Source organism: Lepisma saccharinum, chromosome 15 (assembly GCF_977018435.1).
Source record: "Lepisma saccharinum chromosome 15, izLepSacc3.1, whole genome shotgun sequence".
Lineage (NCBI taxonomy): Eukaryota > Metazoa > Arthropoda > Insecta > Zygentoma > Lepismatidae > Lepisma > Lepisma saccharinum.
This window is the reverse complement of record NC_139243.1, coordinates 33,655,881-33,682,628: the sequence shown is the minus strand read 5'-3', so window position 1 is coordinate 33,682,628 and position 26,748 is coordinate 33,655,881. Positions and strand designations below refer to the sequence as shown.

Genomic DNA, 26,748 nt, shown 5'->3' with positions numbered 1-26,748 from the left:
GTACACGGAACAGTGTGTGGTGATGAAGTTTTTAGTGAAGGGGGGCATAAAACCAGCTGATATTTACAGAAGACTGCAACCACAGTACGGTGATGAAACACTCAGCCGCAGTATGACATTTGAATGGTGTAAGCGCTTCAAAGACGGCCGTACGTCTGTCACCGACAGTCCCGGTCGTGGTGCTCTCCAGCCCACAGCAGTCATTCCTGGAAACATTCAGCGCGTGGAACAGCTTTCATTGACAATCGTCGCATAACCTGTCGTGAAATTGCTAAGGTGTGTAAACTTTCGGTAGGAACAGTAAACACAATAATTCATGACATTTTGCTATTCCGAAAAGTTAGTGTTTCTGAGGAAGAAACGGCCTGGTTTAATCACGAAGGGTGTTCTGTTTCTGCAGGACAATGCAAGACCTCATACCACTCAACGCACTATGCAAACATTCCGGGAAATCGGCTGAGAATTATTTGCCACATCTGCCTTACAGCCGGACTTGGCGCCAAGTAATTTCCACATGTTTGGATCCCTAAAATAATTCCTCGGAGGTCAGCAGTGATGACGAAGTGAAGCAGGCTGTCCTAGAATGGTTAAAACGTAGAGACAAATCTTTCTATGCCGAAGATTTCCAGGCATTAGTTAAACGATGGAATAAGTGTATAAATGTAGCAGGGGAGTATGTCGAAAAGAAAAAAAAGCAGTTTCCACCCATCGAAATTAGTTCTTTCATTTTATGAACGCACCTCGTAAATAAACACAGTTTGAAATTGTATTACTTAATTTGCTGCTCCGTGCTTTACCTCTGACTTTGCTGATGATACAACTGCTTTACTAGATTCTGTTAACGATGTAACCTTAATTCAAAGAACGGAAAAAGCTCTTACTGAACTACAAAGCTGGTTTTAAGCAAACAAACTTCTATGAACAATGAAAAACTAATAGAAGAAAATTTGGTATATCTAGAGCCTTCTAAAAAGCAAGAAAATTTTCACAGTAGAGCATATTGCTATAACAGCTACTTGCAATATTAAATTTCTTGGAATATTTATAGACCAGTGTCTTAACTGAAAAGTTCACATAGATCATTTATGCAAGAGGCTAAACACAATATGCTACCAATTAAGAACTCTAAAAAATAGTTTGAATACGGTACGCATGCATAATATTTAGTTTTCAAATTTCGAAAGCATTTTGAAATATGGTATTCAATTTTGAGGGAACTCGGCACAATCGCAGAGGATTTTTAAAATACAAAAAAGAGCATTGCGTAGATATTTTGGCAAATGCACACAAAACTGATACATGTAAACCTCTTTTTTTAAAAAAAATTCCCACATTAGCACTTCCAAAGTTTACACAAACTTGAAACACTCACTTTTGTACACGAAACGAAATCGAACTATCCAAAGAACATACACAATTACAATACCAGACAAAAACATAATTTTCATATTCCCAATGCTCGGCTAACTGCATACCAAAAAATACCATTTTGCACAGGGCATCCAGTTAGACAATAGTTATTCAGTTAAATAATTTCAGGAATTAAAATAATTTAAGATTGTATACGCTATGTAATATTATACTTTTACAACACTAGTCCACTATTTAATAAAAACTTAAAGATACTTAGGTATAATTTGTTATGCTGATGTATTATACAATTGTTACTATTATAAAAAAAACAGTGCCCAATTGATGTGTATACTGCATGTGTATATATATGCATATTATGTACCCCTCAGGGGTACTTTCGGTGTGAAAAGTTCTCAATAAACTCGTCACCCGTCGGTCAAAGGGTTCTAGGGTTCTACCCTCCAATACAAAAGGTGAAATCGGGTACGACGTTACCGTTCCGCCATCTGGGAGGCCCAGGTATGGGGGAATCAGAAAAGGCTCTTGCAGCTTTAGCAAATCCAATAGAAACTTCTCACATAAAGAGAGACTAAAATTAGATTAAATAATAATAATAATAATTTTTTGGCTCGGTGCCTTGGGACTACGACCATGAGACTTGTATTCAAATAATGTTATTATGTAACTATTAATATGCTACTTGTGGAGGTATGAACTAATAATTCAGCAATTTTTACGTTAGCACTATTTTGGTCCAAGGTTTCGTCATATTTTTACGTAAACTTACCAAACAACAAACTGTTCACGAATAAACTCACTTGCAACATCTCAACTAAACATGTTCTTGCCAGTAAGAAATCAGTTTTATCGCTTCAGGTGTGCACGTATACATTTAGAACCTTATAGACCACGAATTATTTTGTTAGCCTCATGGCGTGCACGGAAGGTGATTAGAAGAGGGCATTGTCTCCTTTTTTGACAGTCTCTCCCAACGAAAAAAAATATTTTGAATGCAGGTAAAGATGGCAAAATGAAGAATTCGTTCTTTAAAAAGAAATTGAGCTTAACCGCTTGGGAAATTCCTTCGCAAGCTAAGAAATTAATTTCGATGAATTTGGTTCTCCGTAATAATTATAGATGGCTGGACCATAGTAAGGAAACAAAAAAATATTTTCAGTTCAGTTATATCCAGGTAATACTGCGAAAGAATTTACAGTGTAACTTTCTTTAATATAATGTTTACAATAATGTAAAACACAAAAGTATTTGTTGATGAATATCCTAATTTAGAAGAATAGGGTAAAACGAACTCGTGATTGTAGCTAAGTAAAATATCATTATATATTTAGACAGTAGTGATTACAACAAAAAAATACTTCCGATTTATTGTTCTTGAATTACTATAGGTTGTTTATACTATTACGGCGGACGGTCCTCGTTTTGGCAAGGGTAGTGGGGAGCGGGGAATGCGCAACAGACAAATCAGACAACAGCGGTGGCGCCGGGAGTTACCACGCGGCGGGAAGAAGTATTACGTGAACCTCGTTCTACAGGATGCTGTGTTTCTTATCGCGCTGGATTGGTGGATTTCCCGCTCGACACATCACTTGCCAGCATAGGATCGGCCGCCGTAACAGTAGAAAATACCTTTAGTTCCAAAAACACTGGGATTCCTGTGTAATTTATTATTCTTTTCTGATTATTATTTGAGTTATTGTCTAAAAAAATATAGTTAAAATTTAGTACAACTTGAGATGTTAACATCACGAATATTCGAAATTGTTGCAAGGCACGGTGCGAATTTCTGAGAGGGGTTAGGAGATTTAATCTTTATGTTAGAAAATGGGTTTCTAACACTCCTAAACCTAACCTCCTAACCTAACAATGTAGACTTTATTAGAATTTTAACTGTGAAAATAATGCACGTAGGTTGGTTAGGAGGGTTAACATCCATTTCTGAGAATAATAAACGTGAAAAATTCAGGTCATTAGAAATACAGGGTGTCCAACTATAAGTTTTAATAACTTCAATTCTAAGGAATATATTTACATGCTGTTTGTTGTACGTGATGCAGAAACTCATAAAGCCACCCCCCTCCCGCTTAGGTGTGAACCTCAATGTGAGTACCGTTGGTTGCACGGAGCACATCCGGCCGAAATTCAATTTCCGCCCATGGACGCTGTAACATGTCATCTGTCATGGTGTGGAACGCATCGACGATGTCAGTGATGTTTGCAATGTGTGTACGGGACACAGACTTCTTCACGTAACCACACAGGAAGAAGTACATAGTGTCTATGAACCAAGACACACATTGCGGTATCTCCTGTGCCGTTCACGTGGTCAATCACTTTATGAATTTCTATCATGTACAACAAACAGCATGTAAATATGTGAATTGGAGTTATTAAAATCTGAAATGTAAAGATAATTCTTGGACACCCTGTATGCTTATGGAATGTTCTGGTTCTGCTTTAGCAAACTCAATTAAATTTTAGCCTCCCCGATGGCGCAGTGGTTGCGTCGTCACCTTGTGATCAAGGGGCCTCGAGTACGATACCCGGTTGAGGCACAAAGTAGTCCGGATTCCACTTTAAGCTGTAGGTCCAGACCCGATTAGCCTTGCTGTGCAATCAATTATTCAATCACATTTTAGGAAAATAAACTTTTGGGTAAAAAAGACAACAGGGTGTAGATTTGGACTTCATTAGACTTTTATTTAGTTGTAAAAGTAAAAAATAAAAAGCTATGTAATCTTGTATATTTCTCCACACGAGAAATGAGCAGCGTATTCATTGCACGGTGTCAACGAACAACAGAGTTCATTAGCATGCAGTACACCAGCAGCAAATGCAGTATTCAAGCTATGCTCCTCACTGACTGTAGTGGTTGTAGTGTTTCACGTGGAGCACACGCAGTCCTCTGGCACCGGATAAGGAACCTTGATCCAGAAGCAACGATACCTTCTCTTGCTCTTCTGGTACACATCTATGCGAAAGAAAAAAAATGTGTTTAGAAAATAGAATAACTTTAGATGTACAGGAAGGGAGTGACATGTAAAACAACCGATGTTAGTGTGGAAACCATAGTTTTCGGAGTTGCTAAAATGAATAGTGACACTCCCAATGCCATTCAACTCCAAGTTCATTTTACACTATAGTTAGAATTCATTATTTTTCTGTATAATAGAAGACTGGAATAAATAAATACCCGAGCAACGCCGGGAAATCAGCTAGTTAAACTATAATAATTTCAGTACCTTTTCCAGTGAAAAGAAAACATTCTCGATGTACTATATAAATGTAACTTAAACTATTTTTATAGTATTTTTAATGATAGTTTACGAAATATCAGCTGCCATGTTTATTTGAAGTTTAATGATAATGATAATGGTTTAACATGATTCATATTTTGTATATTATTCTACACTAAATTTTTACTATTTTTGCCTATAAAAATTATTGATTTTTAAATCAAGATAAAATTAAATGTATTTACATATTATATTTCCTCTCGAATGAGCTTCACCTCATCAGTACATATATATTTTTTCCTTTCTTTTCCTTTCTTACAGCCTAATAAACACCATTACATGATTACGAGATTAATGTACTTTCACCAAAAGTGATTCCGATATCTACAAAATCCTTATGTACATTATTCTATAAATTATGTCTTGAAAGTGATTTAAACGAATTATCTATTTTTGAAAAATCACCTGACTTAAATCGTGATTTAAATCGAGTTTTATATCAATCCACCTCGGTGTCTAGTGAGAAACTATGACAAATAGCTGATTCAAGATTGCTGCCAGCGATTATTCTTCTCTGATGCATAGAAATAGCGATAACTTCACTTCTATTAGAGCTAGAGAGATATATTTTTTAATATATTCACAATAAAGTTAGAATAAATAAACTAGTTAGATAGGTGAAATAAATAAATATAAAAAAATATTGAAGGAAATAATAAATAAATTATGAAACAAAAAAATCAGATCAATAAGAAAATGTAAAGCATAATATTTTCATAACATTGTAAAATTAAGTTCCTCTCATTTACCACTCAATGATTCGGAACTTTTATCATTAGGACATGCATAAAGTATTACCTTTTCGTTTGGACGTTACATTCCTTGGACGCTCCAATAGCCAATTCCTAGCAGATTTTCGAAGTCTGAAAGAAAGAGTAAAGAAAAGTAGGAACAAATATTCGTAAATCGAGTTAAATTTTACTTATTCATCCGTATCTTACATTACGATTCAAATTATCAGTTTCGTGAGTACGAGCCATGGAGTCGTAGTGCGTTTTGCTAACCAAAGAGGGCATCATGAGTTACGTAACAGTAAGTCAAATTAAATTGTGCCACATTAATAACAACATCAATAAAACGCACTGTTTTACTTACAAAATATTACTTTTGCGTGAGTTTGAGTTCCAATTTCATTGACATTCTCTTCTTAATGCTTTTGCTTTACAATTTTTTCAGTGTCCCAATTTTGTATTCTAAATAGTACAAATTAAGGATGAACAGTAAGAAATAACAGGGATCGGATTATAAAGGTACAAACAATATTACACACACACAATACATAATTTACGGACTGTTTATTGGGCTTAAAATACTAGATGATTCCTAGTGCTTGTCTACTTTTCAGGTAGCCCTACTGTTGAGCCTAGTGCTGATCAAAAGCAACTCCGTAAAAATAAGCGACGAAATACACGTATCCTACTTGGCACGCAACCCAAATTACACGAGCTAATTCCGCCAGTAAGTGGCGCCTCCAACGACATGGACCGAAAGTATTTACGTTCACGACGAGCGCACGAAAATGTAACATTACGAAAATGAAGCCCAGGACGTTGATGCAGGTTAGGATGTGATACGTGGAAGTGAAGCTACCAGGGTTATTGAACAGGCGTTGGTTTACGAACAATTACTCCAAGCGTATGAGTGAGTTTATCAGCAGGACAACGTTTTTCGATTTGATTTGTTATAAAATCCTAAAATTAACATAAAGTTCCGTTTGCGATAATTTTACGCTGGTGAATTGCTAATACCAAGACTGCATTAGCTCTTTGAATGTTTAATTTTTAATAGCCTACAGTATGTAACATTGTTATTCATACACATAGAATTTCCGAGGATAAAATGTCATATCTACTAGTAAATATAATCATTTTCATATGTACCTGGAAATTAATGTTAATGAAGGTTTCACCAACAAATGTCAATAAAAATGTATGTTCAAAGTGTATAAACAGAGCATATAATTTGTGTGAAAAGAGAAAAACACGTTGTTTCATGCAACATTGTTATTCGTACAGGGAAAAGTTTCAATCTTCCTCGCATACAGCGCCACCGCTATTCGGGCGATTTCGTGCAGTTTGCAACTTCGTAACAAGTTTGAACATGCAGGCGCGCTCCCGTCAAGCGGAATGCTGGCGTAGGTATTCTTGTAGGCCTATCGTCTATCTATCAGCGGGTTCGAAATGGGCAAGGTTAAAGAACTTAGTTCCGATCTGAAGGATGTTATTATCAATTTGACCCTTAGAGGCTATTCGTTAAGAAAAATTGTACAAACAGTCAATAAATCACACTCCACAGTTCAATACATAGTAAACAAATTTAGAGAGGAAGGTTCAACACAGAATGTGCCGAGAAAACCAAAAGAGAGACGGTTGAATAAACGTGATGAACGCTTTATTTTAAAAAGAGTGCGAAAAAAAAACCCGACTAAGTGTTCCTCAGTTACGACCGTTAGTAGAAAATGTTGCTGGCAAGATGATGTCCAATCAAACTGTCCGACGTGCTTGTGGAAGCATGGATATCATGGCAGAATACCACGAAAGAGGCCTTATGTAAATAAGGTGAATAGCAGGAATAGACTTTCATTCGCGAAAGAGCACATCCACAAGGACCAGGAATTTTGGGATAGTGTCATATGGTCAGACGAGTCCAAGATTAATATATATATACGGATCAGATGGGATAAATAGGGTCTGGAGAAAATCAAATAAAGACAATGATCACATTAACACAGTTCCAACAGATAAACACGGTGGTGGGTCATTAATGATTTGGGGCTGTATGTCGTCCAAAGCTGTTGGTACCATCCAGTTTATTGATGGTATCATTGATGCATATGTCTATTTGGACATATTGAAGAACAATGTAAAGCCGAGTGCCCAAAAAATGGACATGCCGTCTATCTACAGATTCCAACAAGACAATGACAGTAAGCATAAGGCGCGAGTTAACATGAATTGGCTAATATGGAATGTGCCCTAACTACTACAAACACCAGCTCAAAGCCCAGACTTAAATCCCATTGAGCATTTATGGGCAATTTTGAAGAGGCGAATCCATAAAGCAGGCGTCAAGTCCAAACAAGAGTTGAAAACTGTTGTGCAAGCCGAGTGGAATAAAATAAGCTCTGAAACATGTCGGAAACTGGTTAATTCTATGAAGAACAGGTGTCAAGCAGTAATTAAAGCCAAAGGATACGCATCAAAGTATTAGAACTGTCAGTCAATTTGCTTTGAATATACTTTTTTATTTTATATTATTAAGTGTACGAATAGAAAAGTTGTAAAAAAATGGGGTGTTTCTCTTTCAGTTTCATTTAATTTATTATTGTCATTGGTTATACAGAATTTGGGTAAGATTTTATGTTCCTAATGGTATTAGTTATTGAATTGTAAAGAAACAATTTCAAGAGAGTGTATTTCCTTTCAGACATTAAAGCATTTTCTTTGAGAATCCGTGTGTACGAATAAGAATGTTACATACTGTATAAATAGGCATAGAAGTTCTCGTTCTAGATCAGCTGTCTGTCTCGTCTTGCCTCCTGATAACTGTTTCGTTCTGATCTCGCTCCATAAGCTATACTGCTTCTTGTCTCGATATTACAGACTTCAATCAAGTCTCAACGGATCCAATCTCGTTCACCTATCGATATTTAAGCAGCATTCTCGATCTTGGTCTATTCTCAACAAGACAAATAAAAGGGTTGTAGACACACATACACACAAAGAAAGTAGGAGTCAATTATGGGTCCTCCTACTATCTGTTCAGACTACCCTACTGGTTCGGCATTGCATATTGATATGGATATGTAGGATTACAATTTGATATAAAAAGAAATGGAAGATTACCAGAATCTAATAACAAAACACGTAACCAGCTACATTTAAGCACCAAAGTTTGTTTTTTCCATAAACCTATAATCTCATTTTCTGTAGTAAGGGCTTTACAAGTGAAGTGTTAATTAAAAAAATATGAATATTTATTTACGTTTTCCTTGGAAATCCTCAATACTCTACTACTTTACTAAATAATTTTGCTTGGCACTTTATGCTGCTTCCACTTTCAGATTTTTTTATCTATTCTCATTATTAGTGTAAATTATCAAAAGAAATTTGTTGACTGGTATCAAGCTGGTATCAAGGAGTAAAATCATATTCTCTTTTTTCGACGAAATAAATTTAGAGAAGCCAAAGTGTAGTAGAAGAAATCGAAAATTTAAATAAATAAGTTGGGGGCTGCATTTGCTATGTAACACGATATGTTCCATTGTTTTATTTCGGGTTTATTGCTTGTAAATTAAACCAACTGCCGATGAGAATAATATATATAATAATTAATGATAACACCATTAAGCCTTGTTTCCATGATAACGAAAAATCCAATATGCTGACCAAGGCAGAATTTATTTTATTTTAAAAAATAAACTAAACGTTACGTTTCAACTTTCTAGCAAGGTCTTTCGTTCACTCGTTCCAGAAATTTCCGGGAGAGAGTAGTATAGTGTTTCAGCTTTGCCTGGTTAGTAACCTAAAATTAAGGGCGTCACCAAGGAGGGGCAAACGGGGGGAACTACCCCTCCCTCGATTTCAGATTTTACATTCATAAGTAGGTCCCGAAGTTAATGATGCTAAGATAAGTTTAAAATGATCCATACATTATTATTATTATTATAATACAAAATAGCTCATACAATCCATAACATATAGATATTAAAATGTAAGCTTATTTTTTTCTTAAATGACAAAATAAAGTCACGGTAAGTGTGAAATTTTGGGAAGTGTAAATACAATGAAAATCCGTAAAGATGCTGAAAATTCAATTAAAACTACAAAAGTGACCAATAATTGAGAAAAAGGGTACAATAATAAGAATAATAACAATAATAACATTCTATTAGTAGTTTATGGTAACAACACTGACATTGATTATATTAATATTACTTCTACTAAGTCTTCTGTTATAACGTGTCTCCACGAATGGTGTATACTCTATCCAGAGAATCTCTGGAGTAAGGCCGCGCATAACGGTAGGAAAGGAGGGAAAGCGAGTAGGCAGAGCGAAGCAGTACACGCTGCTGCAGTGGCTGGTAGCTGCAGTATTTTCCCCCTCCAGTTCCCTCGTTCTCGAGTCACTACTTGTACAGACGTGTTCCGTTTGTAGTAGTAAGGTCGTGCCTTGTAATCAAGGAGTCCCGGGTTCGATAGTGATTCGGATCCCACTCTGCATGGCAGGTTCAGCCCCGAAATGCAGAAAACTCAAAAATCATTTTCTTGTATAAACAAATCCCCTTCACAACACACACATAACATTCTGGCCTGAAATGAACATTCTACTTCCTATGATGAAAAACGATCTTTACCCTCCCTCAAAAAATTCTGTGGACGTCCTTGCCTAAAATGGATGCGAAACTTGGTTCCTTAGATTAAAAGAGGAACATAAATTGAATAGAGAGGTTTAAGAAAGGAATAAGTCTAAAAAGTAAATTTGTGGCAAATCAAGAAAAACTGTATAAGTGGGAGAGTGTGCGTCCAAGAACAACAAAATAAGTACTGGAACGTGAGAACCTGTGTAGGTATAGAGGAGTACGTGAAAAACGATGTATGTAACCAGAATTTGTATAAAATGTAAAAAAGTTGGTGGATTTATTTCCTTCATAAAACGTATGAAGTTCTTGCTGGGTGAAAAAACGGAAATAAAGTGTACAATAGAAAAGAAAATATATTTTCGGGTAGTTTACAACACGAAAGTGCACAATGGAATGAATAATACAAAATAATGCCCAAATTTTGGAAATTTGAAGGCAAGTCAAACAACAAACAGTCATTCATCCACCGACTGATCTTCATAGTGGTGAGAAGTTGTAGGCCAAGTTACCATGACGTCATAGAAAAGTTTTTTGTCGTCTGGAATGTAGGGGATGATTTTCCTAACATCACTCACTCTTTTTTCGTTGATTGGTAATGTGGCATTATAATAGGTCCGGGATTCAGTTCCTTCTTACACCTTACGTTGATTTCAGGGTTCTGTATCTTCCTCTAGGGACTGCTTTTTATATCTTTCTACACTCACGTGTAGAGCGACGCTTTCCGATGATATCGAGTACAAAAGGTCATTTCGCCATTCTTTGGTCTGCATTCCCTTCTTAAACCTGCCGATTCAATTAAGAGTATTTGAAAATAAAATCCTTAAATCCCTCAAAAGCGATGAGGAGACAGGTGAGTGGAGAAGGTTACATAATTTAGAACTACATAATTTGTATTCCTGTCCAGATATTATTAGAATTGTTAAATCAAGAAAACGTAGGTGGGCAGGCTATGTAGCACGAATGGGAGAGGAAAGAGGAGTTTACAGGTTTCTTGTTGGGAAACCTGATGGTAAAAGACCTGTAGGAAGGCCAAGACGAAGATGGAGGGATAACGTTGAGATGGATCCGTAGGGATGGAAAAGATTGGATTTATCTTGCCCAGGGTAGGGACAGATGGAACCCTTCGGGTTTCAGAAGGCTAGAGAGTTAGTAGTTAGTTCTTGCCTAAAATATAATTTTGTCATCAAATATCTGCCTCCCACATTAACGACCAGTACAATCGCGTGATGTAAAACCGCTTTAAAAGTACGTCATGGTAAAGAGAACACATCGTGTTACAGAAATCATTCTCCCTTCCTCAAAGTTCCTTTGTTCCAATGCAGGAAGACAAGGAGATAATGGACTAGTACAAGAAGAAACGGAAAACTAGGTCCACCACTCGCAAAAATAATTGCCGAAGTCCTTGAAGAACAACTCTAATTTCAGGAAGAAATTTCCCGTATTTCAGAAGCAGCCTTCGCCCAAAAACATCTCCGTGGCATGTCCGGTGCGTTAATGGGAAGTATTTCTGGACGTTTTCGTGTCATAGTTGTTCTGGCTTCACGTTGCAGTCTCACTTAATAAAGGTAACTTTTCTGGTAGGTCTGGGAAGCTGTTTGTCCCCCTCGCGGCGTCTTTTGGCAGACCGTAAACATTTTTTTGTGCCTTTTAAGAACGCGACGACATGAAGCAGTGATTTAGAGCGAGACGAGGGTGCAAAAAGAAACCTAGGTGAGTGTTTGAATTGCGAATCGAATTGCGAAAAGACACAGGACATATTATTTGCATGATGTCCAGACGTATGTGTAGCTGTGAACGAACTGCAGTTCTCTCCGTCAGGGTTAAACATAGCTAAATGTTCTAGGAAGAGGGTGCGAAATCCTGGGGGGGGGGGGACATGGGAGCTTCCCCCACAAACAAACTTGTTTTAAACAATCCCCCACCAAAAATTTCCAGGGGGAACACGGAAATTTCTCCCGCAAACACTATTGTTCTAAACCTCACACCAAAAACTTCGAGGAGGAACAGGGATTGGATTGATTTGGTGTTGTGAGTCCACTTTATGCACAGTGAGGCTAATCGTGACTGGACCTACACTTTAAAGTGGGATCCGAACCACTATGTGCCTCCACCGAGTATCGAACCCGGGATCCCTTGAAGAGGAACAGGGGAATTTCCCCCACAAACAATCTTGTTCTAAACAATCCCCCACCAAAAATTTTCAGGGAGAACAGGGAAATTTCCCCCACAAACAATCTAGTCCTAAAAAATCCCCCACCAAAAATTTCCAGGGGGAACAGGGAGATTTAAACGACCAACAATCTTGTCCTAAAAGTTCCCCACCAAAAATTTCCAGGGGAAACGGGGATTCTCACCATCAACAATCTTGTCCTAAAATTCCCTCACCAAAGATTTTCAGGGAAAACGCGGATTTCCACCACCCGTAATCTTGTACTAAAAAATCTTTCACTAAAAATTTTCAGTGTGAACAGGGGAATTTCCCCCACAAACAATCTTGTTCTAAAAAATCCCTCACCAAAAATTTCCAGGGGGAACAGGATAATTTCCCCCACAAACAATCTTGTCCTAGAAAATCCCCCACCAAAGATTTCCAGGGGGAACAGGAAACTTTCTCCCGCAAACACTCTTGTCCTAAACCTCACACCAAATAATTTCAAGGGGGAACAGGAGAATTTCGCCCACAAACAATCTTGTTCTAAAAAATCCCTCACCAAAAATTTCCAGGGGGAACAGGAAAATTTCACCCACAAACAATCTTGTCCTAGAAAATCCCTCACCAAATATTTCCAGGGGGAACAGGAAACTTTCTCCCGCAAACACTCTTGTCCTAAACCTTACACCAAAAATTTCCAGGGGGAACAGGGGAACTTCCCCCCAGAAACAATCTTGTTCTAAAAAAAATTCCCCACCAAAAATTTCCAGGGGGACCAGGGAAATTTCTCCCGCAAACACTCTCGTCCTAAACCTCACACCAAAAATTTCCAGGGGGAACAGGGGAATTTCCCCCACAAACAATCTTGTCCTAAAAAATCCCTCACCAAAAAATTCCAGGCAGAAGAGGGAGATTTTCACCACCAACAATCCTGTCCTAAAAAATTCTCTACCAAAAATTTCCAGGGTGAACAGGGGAATTTCCCCCACAAACAATCTTGTCCTAAAGAATCCCCCACCAAAAATTTCCAGGGGGAACAGGGGGATTTAAAAGACCAACAATCTTGTCCTAAGAAATCACCCACCAAAAATTGATCAAGCCCACCATGTCAAAATATATTTGGCAAATTTCCTGACAAATGGTGGTATCTTGATTATGATGAGAAACCTTTGAAGATTCGAACCTACGATCTCTAGTTTAGGAACATACTCTACTAAACCGTAGATCATGTAAAATTTTTACTCCAACATTTAAACTTCCTATTATTGGATAACAAATCCTTGTTTGGATTACTTTGAATACAAAAATCTATTTTTATTATTTATATATAATATATGAGTAGGCATCACCATTTTATGGTTTAAGTCTAATTTATTCTCAGATAGGCTAATCGGGACTGGACCTACAGTTTAAAGTGGGATTCGAATCACTATGTGAAATTCACCGGCCATCGAACCCGAGAGCCGTTGATTACAAGGCGACAGCATTACTATCCCGTCATCGGGGAAGCTCAGACAACAATGTTCTTACTGTATCTAAATCCCTTTCCATATCTTCCCCTTTTCTCTGATCTTTCTTCTTCTGTTTGCTCCCCATACACACCCCTCTCTCGGTGTGTGATTTTAGTTCAATTATAAATAATTTACTGTGTTGAAATGCCTATTTTTATTTGAAAATATCGAATTTAGGCTGTTTGAGTGAGCTACGACTATTAACCGGATGGCTAGAGCCCACAGTAGCCCACAGCTGGTGGCGCCCTTATTTTGCCACTTTTCAAGACATTCTAGGCACGCTACCGGCTTCCCCATACCCAGTAGGCTATTCAGCATCAATGCGAAACAAACATTCTTTCGACTGTGTTCATACGTAAGACTGCAAAAAGAACGCGCACAACTTACACACCTTGCAACGGATTCATTACATAAATGGCAAAATAATAGTGTTCCGGCTGCAATCCGGCAAAAAAATGAAGTCGCGCCACTGTGGCGACTTGAGCGCCATCTGACTCACGCGCCAGACATGTTCCCAGCAGGTGACAATCGCCCAGGGCGAGGAAAAATAAAAAAGTACTCGGAACTGAAGAGAAATTCCTGAATGCGTCTGTGTTTATGTTCCGCCACACACACACACGAAGACTTGATAAATTGCAATACTTCCTTTCTCGCATATCTTCCTCTCTGCGGCAAGGTACGTCCTGGGTGGAAGATGAGGGCATTGAAAATAGAATAATTCTAAAAACTTACTTAGGCTTGTGTTTCAAAGCTGTGCATTTTAGTTTAAAAAAATAATAACAAAATTCAGAGTCGAAATTTGTTTAATATTAAAAATATATTTTATAGGGGTAATATTGAAACCTTTAAAGAAATTACAAGAATCAATTGTATTGCATATTGTTAGATTTCAAGTTTGTTTTAAATGTTTCTTTACATTTATTTTTAAATTAAATTGAAGGTTGGGAATTCCGTTTCTTTTTAAAGCGAAAAGTGACAGTCTCATACTAGGTGATAATTTATTTCAATATCGACGGAATGGGCAATGCTACCGAATAAATACCCACAGTACAAGAGTAGTATGAAATTCTCCCTATCTTGCAAGCAGAGGTGGTTATTTTCGTTCAACCCCCTCACCCTCACCCTCACCCTCACGAAATCGCCTTTGGCTCTCAGCCTCACACACCCTCACCCTCATGACTCAACTTTCATCCTCACACACCCTCACTCTCACGGATAGACTTCGCCCTCACCTTTACGGCTCGCCTTTCGCCCTCACCCTCACACCCCCTCACAACTTCTTCGGAGGGTGAGGGTGAGGTCTACCCTCATGAGGGTCGCCCTCCAGAGGGTGACCACATCTGGTTTCAAGTGGAAGCGGATTTCTAAGTTGATTAATAAGCTAAATACGATCTGTAAAAAAAAATATGACGAATAAGTATTTACAGAATCCCATGTGGAGAAGCTACTTCAAGTTAATCATATGGAAGTTACGATTTTCCCCGACACGAAAACAAAATCTTCAACCTGTCCTCTGTCCGCTCATGCGTTTTTCTACGCCATCGGAAGTTTGATATTCACAAGAGAAGAAGTAAACCAAATACTCCCATAAGCGTAATGCTTAGTTTCTTACCCTCCAACAACCATCCAGCGCTCAAACCTCTCCTTCTGCAGCTCGCCGCGGTGAAAGGTGGGTGGGGGAGGAACTATTTTTAGTCTTACCAGAAAGACTGGACACGAACTGTTATTCGTGGCCAACCATATTTAATTTTTTTTAAAAGATATGATTCGTAATCGTGAAAGAACGATAGACAGTTGTCCGAGGTTATCCTGCAAGAGGTGACGAAATTCTTATGTATGTGGTGAAAACTGGGTTAAGTGTCTAAAATGTTTCGTAAGGTATCATGAGAAATACACTGAAAATGGCAGTGATCGACCCAAATTTTGTATTTCACAATTGCGTAAATGATAAAGACGATTAAAAGTTTACGTGTTCGTTTGCTCCACTAATTTGGGACGAACGAACACCATGCCACGTAGCAGTGGCGGATATTAGGGGGGACGGGTGTCCCCCAGTTTTCGCCACTTTTGCCCCCGCACTATGCTAAATCTTATATACGAAGGGAAATGTACTGTCTTTGCCCCCCCCCCCGGTTTTGATACCCAATCGCCGCCACTGGCACGTAGTACTAAAATATGTTTATCTGGCATGCACTATACAGGGTGATTGGTAATTCGACCTATCCCTGGAAAGGGGTAATACTAGAGCACATTTGCAACAAATTTGACCCTATGCACCGGGGGTCGGAAATCAATGGGTTTCGAGTTATTGCAGTTTGTAGATTTTATTGACATATTCCGACTTGCGACCAAAAAACTACTAATTCTGAAAAAAACTACTACACCCTGGACACTTAATCGACACGTTGCTAACAGCTGACGAATGAGTGACTACTGGGGAAAAAATTCATGCCAAAAATTCCCATACTCACAGAAAGAAACATTCATTGGTGCACACGTCATGAAGACATTTGGAAATTATCGTTTAAATCGTAGAGGATTACTCAAAAAAATTGGTAACACACTTAGCGTAAACATTACGGAAAAATCTTCCTCGTTTCATAAGCTCTCCAAAAAGATACAAATGTTGTCAACTGGCACACGGGTTGGGGGAAAAATCTGAATAAAAAGCGGAGAAGGCGCGTTGTAGACTTCTTTGTAAAGTGAAAAGAAGTTGTCGGTTGTGAGAAATAGAGGAACGAAAATGAGTGAAATAATAATGTTATTTACCATTCTCATGATTCCAGGTTGTCAGAATTAACTGTTACAAAAACTACAAATCCTGTTAAAATTGCCTCCCCCAGTTACGTATGCAAGCACGCAGCCTGCGGCGTACTTCAGACACAGTCACTTGCGTTGACACTCTGTCTCTTATGTCTCAATTCTCTCTCTCAACTCTTTTTGGGAATCCACTGGTGTACTGTAGACTAACTCTTTCATGTGACACCAATACACAAGAGACAGAGTGTCAACGCGAGTGACTGTGTCTGAAGAACGCCGCAGGCTGCGTGCTTGCATATCCCCACTGAACTTCTTTGCTCTCTTTACCCAGGCGTAATGTAGGAAAGTTCCCAGATTCCTTATTTGCGCCTCCCCCCCTCTCGGTCTCTCCCTCCTAATAACTCTTGTCATTATATTCTCAATGTTATCTTCATTCATTTCCCTGATATATTTTCGTCTTGCCTCCCCTGTTTCTTTGCACTGGAGGAGAATGTGAAATTTTGTCTCGTCTTCGCCGCATAACGGGCATTCTACGCTCCCGTCCTCCCGTTTAAGTCTAACTTGTGCCCATCCCCCCAGTCTGAACCAGGCCAATCCTGACCTTTTGTTTTGCCCCACACAAATCTACGTAGTTCCTTCTTCCCCATTCTCGATCCGTATCCACTATTTTCGCCGATGTTAACGATATTTTTGCGTCGCATTCTGCCAAAATTTTCTGTTTGGTACTATCTTCCAGTCTGGCACGTATGGCCCATAGCATCTGCATATCAATTCTTCCCTCTATTCCCTCTTCTCACACCCATCCCAGCCCTATACTGTATAATTCCGTCTTTATTTTTGCTACCCATTGCCTCCCATTACCCCCCCCCCCCTACTTATCTGTGATTGTACACAGAGTTTCTTCAAATTTCCCCCCTCCATGGTGATCAGTTTTGCCCAGTATTTAATGCTCCTCATTTTGGCATCCACTTCCTCTCTTAATTTTCCCATTTCCCTAAGTGCCCCACATGTTGCCGTACCCCTCCCTACTCCTAGCCATTGTTTTAGGAATCTAGACTGTACGACTCCCTCCCAGACCCATAGTTCGATGCCATAGAATAGTGTTGCCTTAACTGTGGCCTCGTAGACCCCCTCCAGAATTTTGATTGGAATATTTGATACTTTGTATTTTATTTTTCTTGTTTTTTCTAACGCAAAAATTGCTTTACATTTATTCCTGTGTACGTGCCTTGCCCACCTACCCGTCATTGTCATCACCATGCCTAAATAATCGTACTGTTTCACCCTATCGACACTTGTCTCTCCGTATTTCCATTGTTCATCCTTACCAAATACGTACCCGTTCTTAAATACAATTATTTTGGTCTTCTTCATATTTACTCGCATGGCCCATTTCCCGCAATATCGTGATACGATATCCGTGTAACGTGTCTAGACCGTTCTGTAAACCTGCTGTTGTGTTCGAAATCAGTACCAGGTCGTCTGCGTACAACAAAAGTGGTACTTTTACGTCGGATATCGTTGGTGGATCCGTGTCACTCTGCGTTATTTCCTCCACTATATCGTTGATGAAGAGGATAAACAGCAGAGGGGAGAGAACGCACCCCTGCTTCATCCCCAGTATTGATTCATTTGCCCCTGTTACGCTCTCATTCCCGCACTTGACGCAAAACTTAACTTTTTCATATGCCGCTTGGAGAGCTCTGATCATTCTGGCGGATACCCCAACGTCCCACAATTTTGCCCACAACATTTGCAATTTTGACCCCTAGTTTTTCTTGTACCAATGTCTGCAATAAAAGTACATTGTCTATTGTCTGAAAATTTTTCCGAAATCCAGCTTGCAGAGGAGAAAGAACATCAAAAATTTCGCACAATTTTTGTAATCGTCTATATAATATCTGGCAGTACACTTTGCTCAGTACGGACAGTAATGAGACCCCCCTGTTGTTAGGATTGCTTTTTTCCCCTTTACCCTTGTAGATGGGGCAGACGATGGTATCCGACCATTTTTCCGGAAACAGCCCCTTCCGGTAGAGCCCATTAATAATTTCCCTGCCCATTTTCGCCATTAGTGAATTTTTATTTGTGCCCTTTATAATCTCAGCGGTTAAGCCATCCCTGCCTGCCGCCTTCCCGTTTTTTAGCGAGTTGATTGCTAGAGAGTATTCATTGTCTGTTACATCCTCATCTAGAATTGGTACGAAGGTGCCAAAGTAATTTCCATCGTTTATTTCTCCCTCCCTTGTTCCCATTATTCCCTTAAAGTGTCGTTCCCATGTTTCGGGAGTAATCTCCGCCTCCGTGTACTCCTTCCCCCTTAAATTCCGGATTATTCTCCATAGCTGTGCTGCGTCTCGCTGTTGCACGGCCTCCTCTATCGCCTTAACCCTTCCCTCCTCCCATTTCCCCCTTTCCCTCTCCAGTAGCGTATAGTTTCCGCTGTGTCACATACGATACTCTATTTGCCTCGTTGCTGAGTATTTTGATTTTTTTCAGAGCCTGTGTCATTGCTTTTTTCTGAATTTTGCATGCATCATTATACCATCCTCCCTTTTGAGTTTTCCCTCCCCCCCCCCCGCTCATCCTGTATCATGTGCCTGGCTGCCCTCTTACAAAGAAGTCTACAACGCGCCTTCTCCGCTATTTATTCAGATTTTTCCCCCAACCCGTGTGCCACTTGACAACATTTGTATCTTTTTGGAGAGCTTGTGAAACGAGGAAGTTTTTTGCCGTAATGTTTACGCTAAGTGTGTTACCAATTTTTTTTGAGTAATCCTCTTCGATTTAAACGATAATTTCCAAATTTCTTCATGACGTGTGCATCAATGACTGTTTCTTTCTGTGGGTATGGGAATTTTGGGCATGAATTTTTTCCCCAGTAGTCACTCATTTGTCAGCTGTTAGCAACGTGTCGATTAAGTGTCCAGGGTATAGTAGTTTTTTTCACAATTAGTCGGAATATGTCAATAAAATCTACAAACTGCAATAACTCGAAACCCATTGATTTCCGACCACCGGTGCATAGGGTCAAATTTGTTGCAAATGTGCTCTAGTATTACCCCTTTCCAGGAATAGGTCGAATTACCAATCACCCTGTATAAGACATAAGAAAAAGTTTCGCATTTCATTCATAGAATGGCATTCATTGTTCTAATAAATATTATTATTTTTCCAGTGAACATTGTGTGAATTATTTCAAAATATTTGGTTACAGTGTCCAGAACTAACTCAAAATCCAAGCAATCGCCTATCGAAATGTCTAAAACATCATTATCTAATTGCTACACATCTAGAAAAATGTCCGCACTCCACGAGAAAATGTAGTTATTTAGCTACTAAGGCTTGTAACTTACTGCGATGTATACCCCCACCCATTTAGTAATAATAATTATAATAATAATAATAATAATAACCAATTTCGCTTTGTTATTCTCTCAATTCTGCATTTCAGTGATTTCTTGTCACTTCTAGAATACATGAAAAAATACACATAATTTATAGTTTTATTTATTTTACATGACAATTCGCAATTTTTGGAAGCCATACATGTTAGAACTCGATTTTGTCTGTCAAAAGAGAAAAACATAGGTTAATATTAGTATTTCACGTTGTTTTTACACGCAAAATAAATTAACGAAACACTTTTGTATTTATAATACGGTATAGAATAACTGCTAACTTGTGGTCCGCCTGTAAATTGATAGGCTGTTCAACTGTAACGGGAGAATATTGTAAGTTTTACGCTAACTTCTAACAGCGTACAATAGACTGTAGTTTACATTACAAAAGAGCGTCAGTACGTCATTCAACTGTATTTTCTACGCCAAGTAATTTAAGTAAAATCGAGTAATTTATCTGTGCAACCCTGACCACCCTATAGAACATGCGCAGAGAAGAACGCAGTGAATTATTATTGTGTAGAACACGTTGATGAATATTGAGATTTCAAAACCACAGTATAGAGACTGCCCTTATTGATATCTTAATTTACCAAAGTCTCTGGAAAATCTTATGTAATGCAAATCACTATTTCGAAATTTTCAAAGAAAATACACCAAGTTTCTCAAAAAGTTACAATTTTGAATAACCGTCTTTCAATTGATACATCAGTAGTCTTTTATAATAACATTAACAGCTACTCTATTGTCATCTGTGCTAGTTGAGAAACGGAGTGCCATCTATGGGGAATTGTGGAAACTACATACAGAATTAATGAATTGAAGACAAATTGAAGTTTTGGTGTATCAATCGATACATTTGTCTTTAGACATTACATTATGGATTTAACTCTTCCTACACATATCCGAGATACTTGAATTCTAGCAAATAAGCAGAGGATTCACCAAGAAGAGACTTCATACCTCTATGACACTGTGTCAACTGTTTTACCTGAAAATGGTTTCACTTCCTGAGATTATACAGGGTGTCCCAACAAAATGTATGCCCACATTGAATGATTATATTAATATATACTTCATTTTCGAATTTTAAAATAATATATAGATATGAATAATTTTCTTTGTCAAATGATGACCGTTCTGGTCCAGGAACTGCTGAAGACGCGAAGCAATGGAATCGCAAACATCAAGAATAATTTCGTTCGGCATTTGGGCGTATTCTTGTTCATGTTCACTAAAATCTAGTGGCGTGAGGTCTGGTGAGTATAGTATTTTAAAGTGTGTATATTTTTTGGGACACCCTATATATGTCCAGAAATAAAGAGCCAGGAAGAGATTATGACAATAATAATTAATTATACTGATGATAATGATGATGATAATAATAATAATCATACTTGCAGTGCCAGCGTAGTATCTCCAACTTCCTCGCAACGCCAGGAACGCAGAACATCCCAGGAGGCCAGCTGCAAGACTCGGTCATTGTGATGTTCCTCCCTTTGGTGCTGAGGCACTCCCCACGACGGACCCACCGGGGCCAGAAGTAAGGTCCCAGGTCCTCCCAGACGTACCTCATGGGACACGTGGCCCTCTTCACCAACCACGCTTCCAGGGCTGCCAGGACGTCCGACGACATCCTCTGATGACCTCCGGAAGAATCTTCAATGTAGCTAGAGAGGTTTCCAGCGAAGCCCAATTCTTTCACGGTCTTCCGAAGAAGCTGAACGGTCAGGCGGTTGTCCGGATCGAACCTTGAGTCATCCAAGGACGGTTCGGTGTAGCTCATCCATTTTGGATCGTAGGAATCCTTCATGAGATCCAGGAGCACATCTTGTTTCAAGTTCCTCCTGCGAGGTTTACGCACTGCACGACGGGAATTATCCCATAGCGTCAGTGGCAGTATCTTATCAGCAGTCGAAGAGGGCTCAAGGGGACGTCTTTTGTGTCTGTAGTAGGGGATTCCCAGCAGACCAGTTACGTCAGGCTTAGAGGCTTTGCACTGCGTGTCTAGCATTAAGACCAAAGTGAGCGCCAGATACATTACAAGCTTTTCCATTGGGGAGAAGTAAGCTGGGGAATTTGTCTGATAGATAAGGTGGAAAAGTGCTAGTTAGGGTCAAACGTCCAAAGCTGTTAACACTCGTCTTTTCTCTCTGGAGCCTTCCTCCTCTTCACTTGTTTCTTAATGTTCTTCGCTCAAGATAAAGCCAGAACAATCCAATCCTTTTCGGCTTTGTGCCTCCCCTCGTGTTATCTTCTTAAGGGCTGCGACAGGGCGATTTTTCCCCACTTCACGAGATGTCACTTTGCAGGCGGGAGCTGTTCTCGCTTTCCTTAGTCACTCATCACCTGTAACGAGAGAAATACAGAGCAGATTTTCAGTTTCGAGATAATATCTTATCTTCTCCTAACCACCCACCGACACACAGTGTTTCCAACTCTTAATTTTATTACTAGCCAAGCAGGCACGTATTTAGAAATTTATTTCGTGGGGGGGAGTCCGAACCAGGTGTCTCACAAATAATAATAAGTATTATCGTTTAAATTACAATAATAGTTGTAATTATATCCAATTAAAATAATATTAATTAAAATATATAAAACAATATTGTATTGCTATTATTTATATGAATACGTAAACATACAGTATAAGGATAGAGATATAGAAGCATGTATTCATTACCTAGCGTCAGGCCCGTAGCTAGAGGGGGGCAGGGGGGGCAACTGCCCCCCCCCCATGAGAGCATGCTTTGCCTCCCCTGTGAAAAATACAGAACACATTCCTACCTGGAATTCTCACTAATCTTTACAATTATATCCTGCATTACTCTAGCAACACGAAGGTGTGTAGGATTCCATATAATGTCCTATCAGGATTGAGGGGGATTCCCTTCCAGATTCAGATTTCGGGAAATGATTTCGCAATTTTCAGTATCTAGAACAGTTGTGACATTTTGAGTAATCTTGTATTAAAGGTGTCTAATGTATGTGGATGTTTTTTTTCTCGAATGTGATGCAATGAAGTTTGAACTGCATAATTTCATCATTTTTTGTTTTCCAAGTCTATCTTTTGCTAATAGCGAGAGAGAGGGAGTGGATATTTGATTTTTGTTACTTAGCATTGCTTTTCTGCCACATCCAGCTAATCGTGGCGATGTGTGATGACGTGAAATTGATGAAGAGACAGTCACAAACAGTGCTGCAACCACAAGGGGGCAGGGGCATTGCCCCCTCCCCCAATCTTGGAGGGAAGTCCAATCTAGGGGGGCAAACATTGAAGTAAAGAAACATGATTAGCAGAATCTAAGAATAACAAGATAAATGGATACTCAAGATGGAATTAGTTTTCAAGTGTTTCTTGCATTTTTCTTCCAGACGGCTAAGGGCACTTACAGGGGGCACAGATTGGCAATTGCACCCCCGATTTCAAATTTTATACAAATAAAAGTCATTTCGTAAAATTTTCTTGTTCGCTTCGCTCTCAACCTTAAATATCTACTATTCTTATAGTCCTTAGTTCAGAGCCGCAGCTAGGGGGCGGCGGGAGTCAGCCCTGGGAGCCAAAATGATCTAAATGAAAAAAAAAAATTAAAGAGATTCCCATGGCGCCCAGTGAAATTATTTGCACCCAATTAAATCAATACTGTTTTCAGTTTGCAAATATTTGGATCTAAAAATTTTTTTGCTTGCTTCGATCCCAATATGATTATTTTCTGTAATGCATTCTAAATTACCCGAGAGAGAAGTAAGGCCAGATATATGCTTCAAATTGTTGCTGTTTAAATGCATGAACAATTCTTTTGAGGAAAAGGAGCGCGCACATTTGAGAGACAATTTGGCGGATGAATTGATCATGTAATGTATTTAAATAATATATATATATATATATATATATATATATATATATATATATTAAAGAAACTTTGAACACGTACACAATTTAGCATTAACATGTTGCATATGTTTCTTATTTTACGTCGCTCCATGTTGCATATGTGTAAAAAATATGTTGTACATGAAAGTTATACGTGTCATATGTGAAAAAGAATAATGTTCGTCGTGCATATTCTGTCTTTCAAAAATACAGTTTGTGTGCTTGTTTTCCATTATTAGTTAATATTTCAAATTATTTCTTCAAACACAAATGCTTTAGCACCGACTTTTACCCCCTTTTGCATGATTTACGACGATAATAACGTCTTGTAATGCTACTATTATTTCTACCACTATCACCACTATATTACTATTATTATAATTGTCCTAGTATTTGACCCCTCTCCATATAAAGATTTGTGGTTTAGCCTCTGCTCACAAAGAACATTCATGCCCAGGCTCTAACCTGGAACCCCTGGCTTCGTAGTGTGTTACGTAACCATCCCACCATGGAGTGGAAGATGTAGGACAGCTTACTGGCTCAAATTATTATCAAACACCATGAAAATGTGATAGTCTTTCACAATTATTATTTCGGTTAGAAACCGTTAAAATTTGTAGTGTGAGACGGGTTACACTAAGCATCTTATGAAATATAAATGTCAATTTCAAATCTTATGAATCAATTATCTATGCAAATGCATTAAATATGATAAGCAACATAGGTGTGTGTCATGATATCCATTTTATAAAGGGAAAGTTAAGTTTTAACCCTGACTGTTTGCATGATATTGTTTCCATAGCATGTTATATATATTGCTCTCAAGAATTTTAAACGGCAGTAAAAATAAATGACATTTGCAACTGCGAAGCTATCAATGGGATTGCATACATTAAGGACAGAAGATGCTATATTTCGATTGCTTGTAACATCGAAGGAAGAATTAGCCGAGTAAATAGTGATTGAGAAAAGTTGCCTTCCTTATGTCCTGTACACACTGTGAAAATTTTCGATGTTATCAGGCTGCACCCTATGAATATAGGTTCAAGAAAATGACAAGTGGAAAAAGGCTGCAGTGAAATAAATACGATTGAAAATCTCTCAAATTATTTTCTATTTATTTTCTTATATTTATAATATTACATTGTGTCTGTAACAGACGTTGTCTGTTAAAGTACCTCAGCACAACCTAATTTTTTGACAAATAATTATGTCAACTCTTCTGCTATGGAGTGGATTCTCCTAATTTTGTTCATATATCTTAAGACATTCTGTGACTTGCAGAAATCAGTATCAGCATAAAAAACCCTGATATTTTGGGTTTGTGCGCTTCTGCTCAAAAAGTGGTGACGATAAGCGGCCCAGAGACCTCGCTTTTTCGGAAATGGGTTAAGGCGAAGGAGGCCCCTTATATCGTTTGGTTTCGTACCATAATCATTAAGGAAGGTATTTTTTCATAACGTAAAGAGGATACAACATTTCCCTCTATAAAACGTGATATGAAATATTAATGATGACACTGTAATCCAAGAAGTCATTGATCAATCAAGGGATTCCTATTTGTTTGTCGGGTATCAAACACATGTATATTTCAACGACACAATATTTTGCAAAATGGTTAACGTAACCAGTAGGCAAGCATTGTAGTGATGCAAGTCTCTCCCCTTTGAAGCAAATAGGAGCTATGTTTTAATGTTTTAGCAGGTAGGCAGGCCTACAAAAAATTATACAAATTTTTACACAATTCATCAAAGTGTAGATAACATGTAACCATTATTATTTAATTAACTCGATTTTTCTTGCATAACACAACATAATGGTGGTGTTTTGGATTCTCGTTAGATTCCTTTGTGCGTAAAAATCTTGCATACTGGAAACTAGAGGGAAACATTATGAAGCACGATTTATAAAGGACTTCCTTAATCAGTTCTGCAGAGAAGCCCAAAGGTACATATTAATCGTCTATTAATAAACTTCATCTTTGTATTCTTTGTTAGTCCGAAAGGTCATTATCGAAATATTGTTATTTGATGTTGCTCGAACTTTTTTTGTTCGTTGGAGTTTCCTGTTACTATAGCATAGTTATAACCTAACCTAACCTAACCTAACTAGTCTATGCTGTTACTTATCACTTTTGGAGGAGGGGGGCAAGAGCCGCTCTGTACCCTGCTATATCTGCCAATGCAACACAATATATTAAAAATTTGCCCCCTCTAGGATTGACCTCGCCCCCCTACTAAGAATTCCTTGCTACGGCCTGCCTAGCGTACTTGAAGTTAAAATCGCTTAAATTTTGCATAAAAGCAACTGTCCTGACAAGCAAATCAGTGCCAAATAGATAAAAAAATATTTATTTAATAACAAAAAAGAATGTTATATCCAGTTTCAGATTAATATCATTGGTGCTGCCATTCAAAGTTCCGTGGAAAATAAGTAACCTCTATTATACAGCAAATACTAAACAAGTATATTTTCAGGGAGTGTCCGGACCCTTGGGCAGGCCCTTGCCAGGCAGTAGAATAGTTTTGACTCGAATCTTCCAATAAAATAATTATGCAACAAATGAGTCATTGTACTACGTTAGCTTTTGTTTAGACAGACACACATCAAATTAATGTTAAATCAAATAATTTCGGTGGAAATAAAAATCACTCGATTGTACAAGAAATGTTAAACAACATATATTTTCAATTTTTCGTAATTGACCCCCTGGATCTCCCCCCTAAATTCGTCCTTGTAGTCAAGAAATGAACATGGCGGGGTGTGCCAATGTTAGGTATCCAACCGTAACATTTTATGCCATAGAAAAAATGTTGTTCTGGATTAATATACCATTTTCAACCAGAAATCTCAAATTTGGATATGAGGAGGTCAGATATTTCTTATAGCAAACTCCATCATGAGAATATCGAGTGGCAACCAACTAACTAACTCTCTAGCCTTCTTAAACCCGAATGTTCATGGCTGCAGCAACACAGGCCTTCCATCTGTCCCTATCCTGAGCAAGATCTATACACTCTT

General features: G+C 38.4%; 1 protein-coding gene across 1 annotated transcript in view; it reads right to left on the bottom strand.

Moving 5' to 3' along the window:
* Window positions 1-4,046: 4,046 nt before the first annotated feature.
* The window catches only part of LOC145999449 (noggin-like), a 114,756-nt gene continuing 92,054 nt past the window's right edge, over window positions 4,047-26,748 (bottom strand). The window contains exons 2-4 of the mRNA XM_083136407.1: window positions 21,251-22,202; window positions 5,466-5,530; window positions 4,047-4,342 (exon numbers count right to left, since the gene is read on the bottom strand). Coding sequence (XP_082992533.1) covers window positions 4,254-4,342; window positions 5,466-5,530; window positions 21,251-21,909 — 813 coding nt within the window. The 5' untranslated portion in view covers window positions 21,910-22,202 and the 3' untranslated portion in view covers window positions 4,047-4,253. The remainder of the gene's footprint in view (window positions 4,343-5,465; window positions 5,531-21,250; window positions 22,203-26,748) is intronic.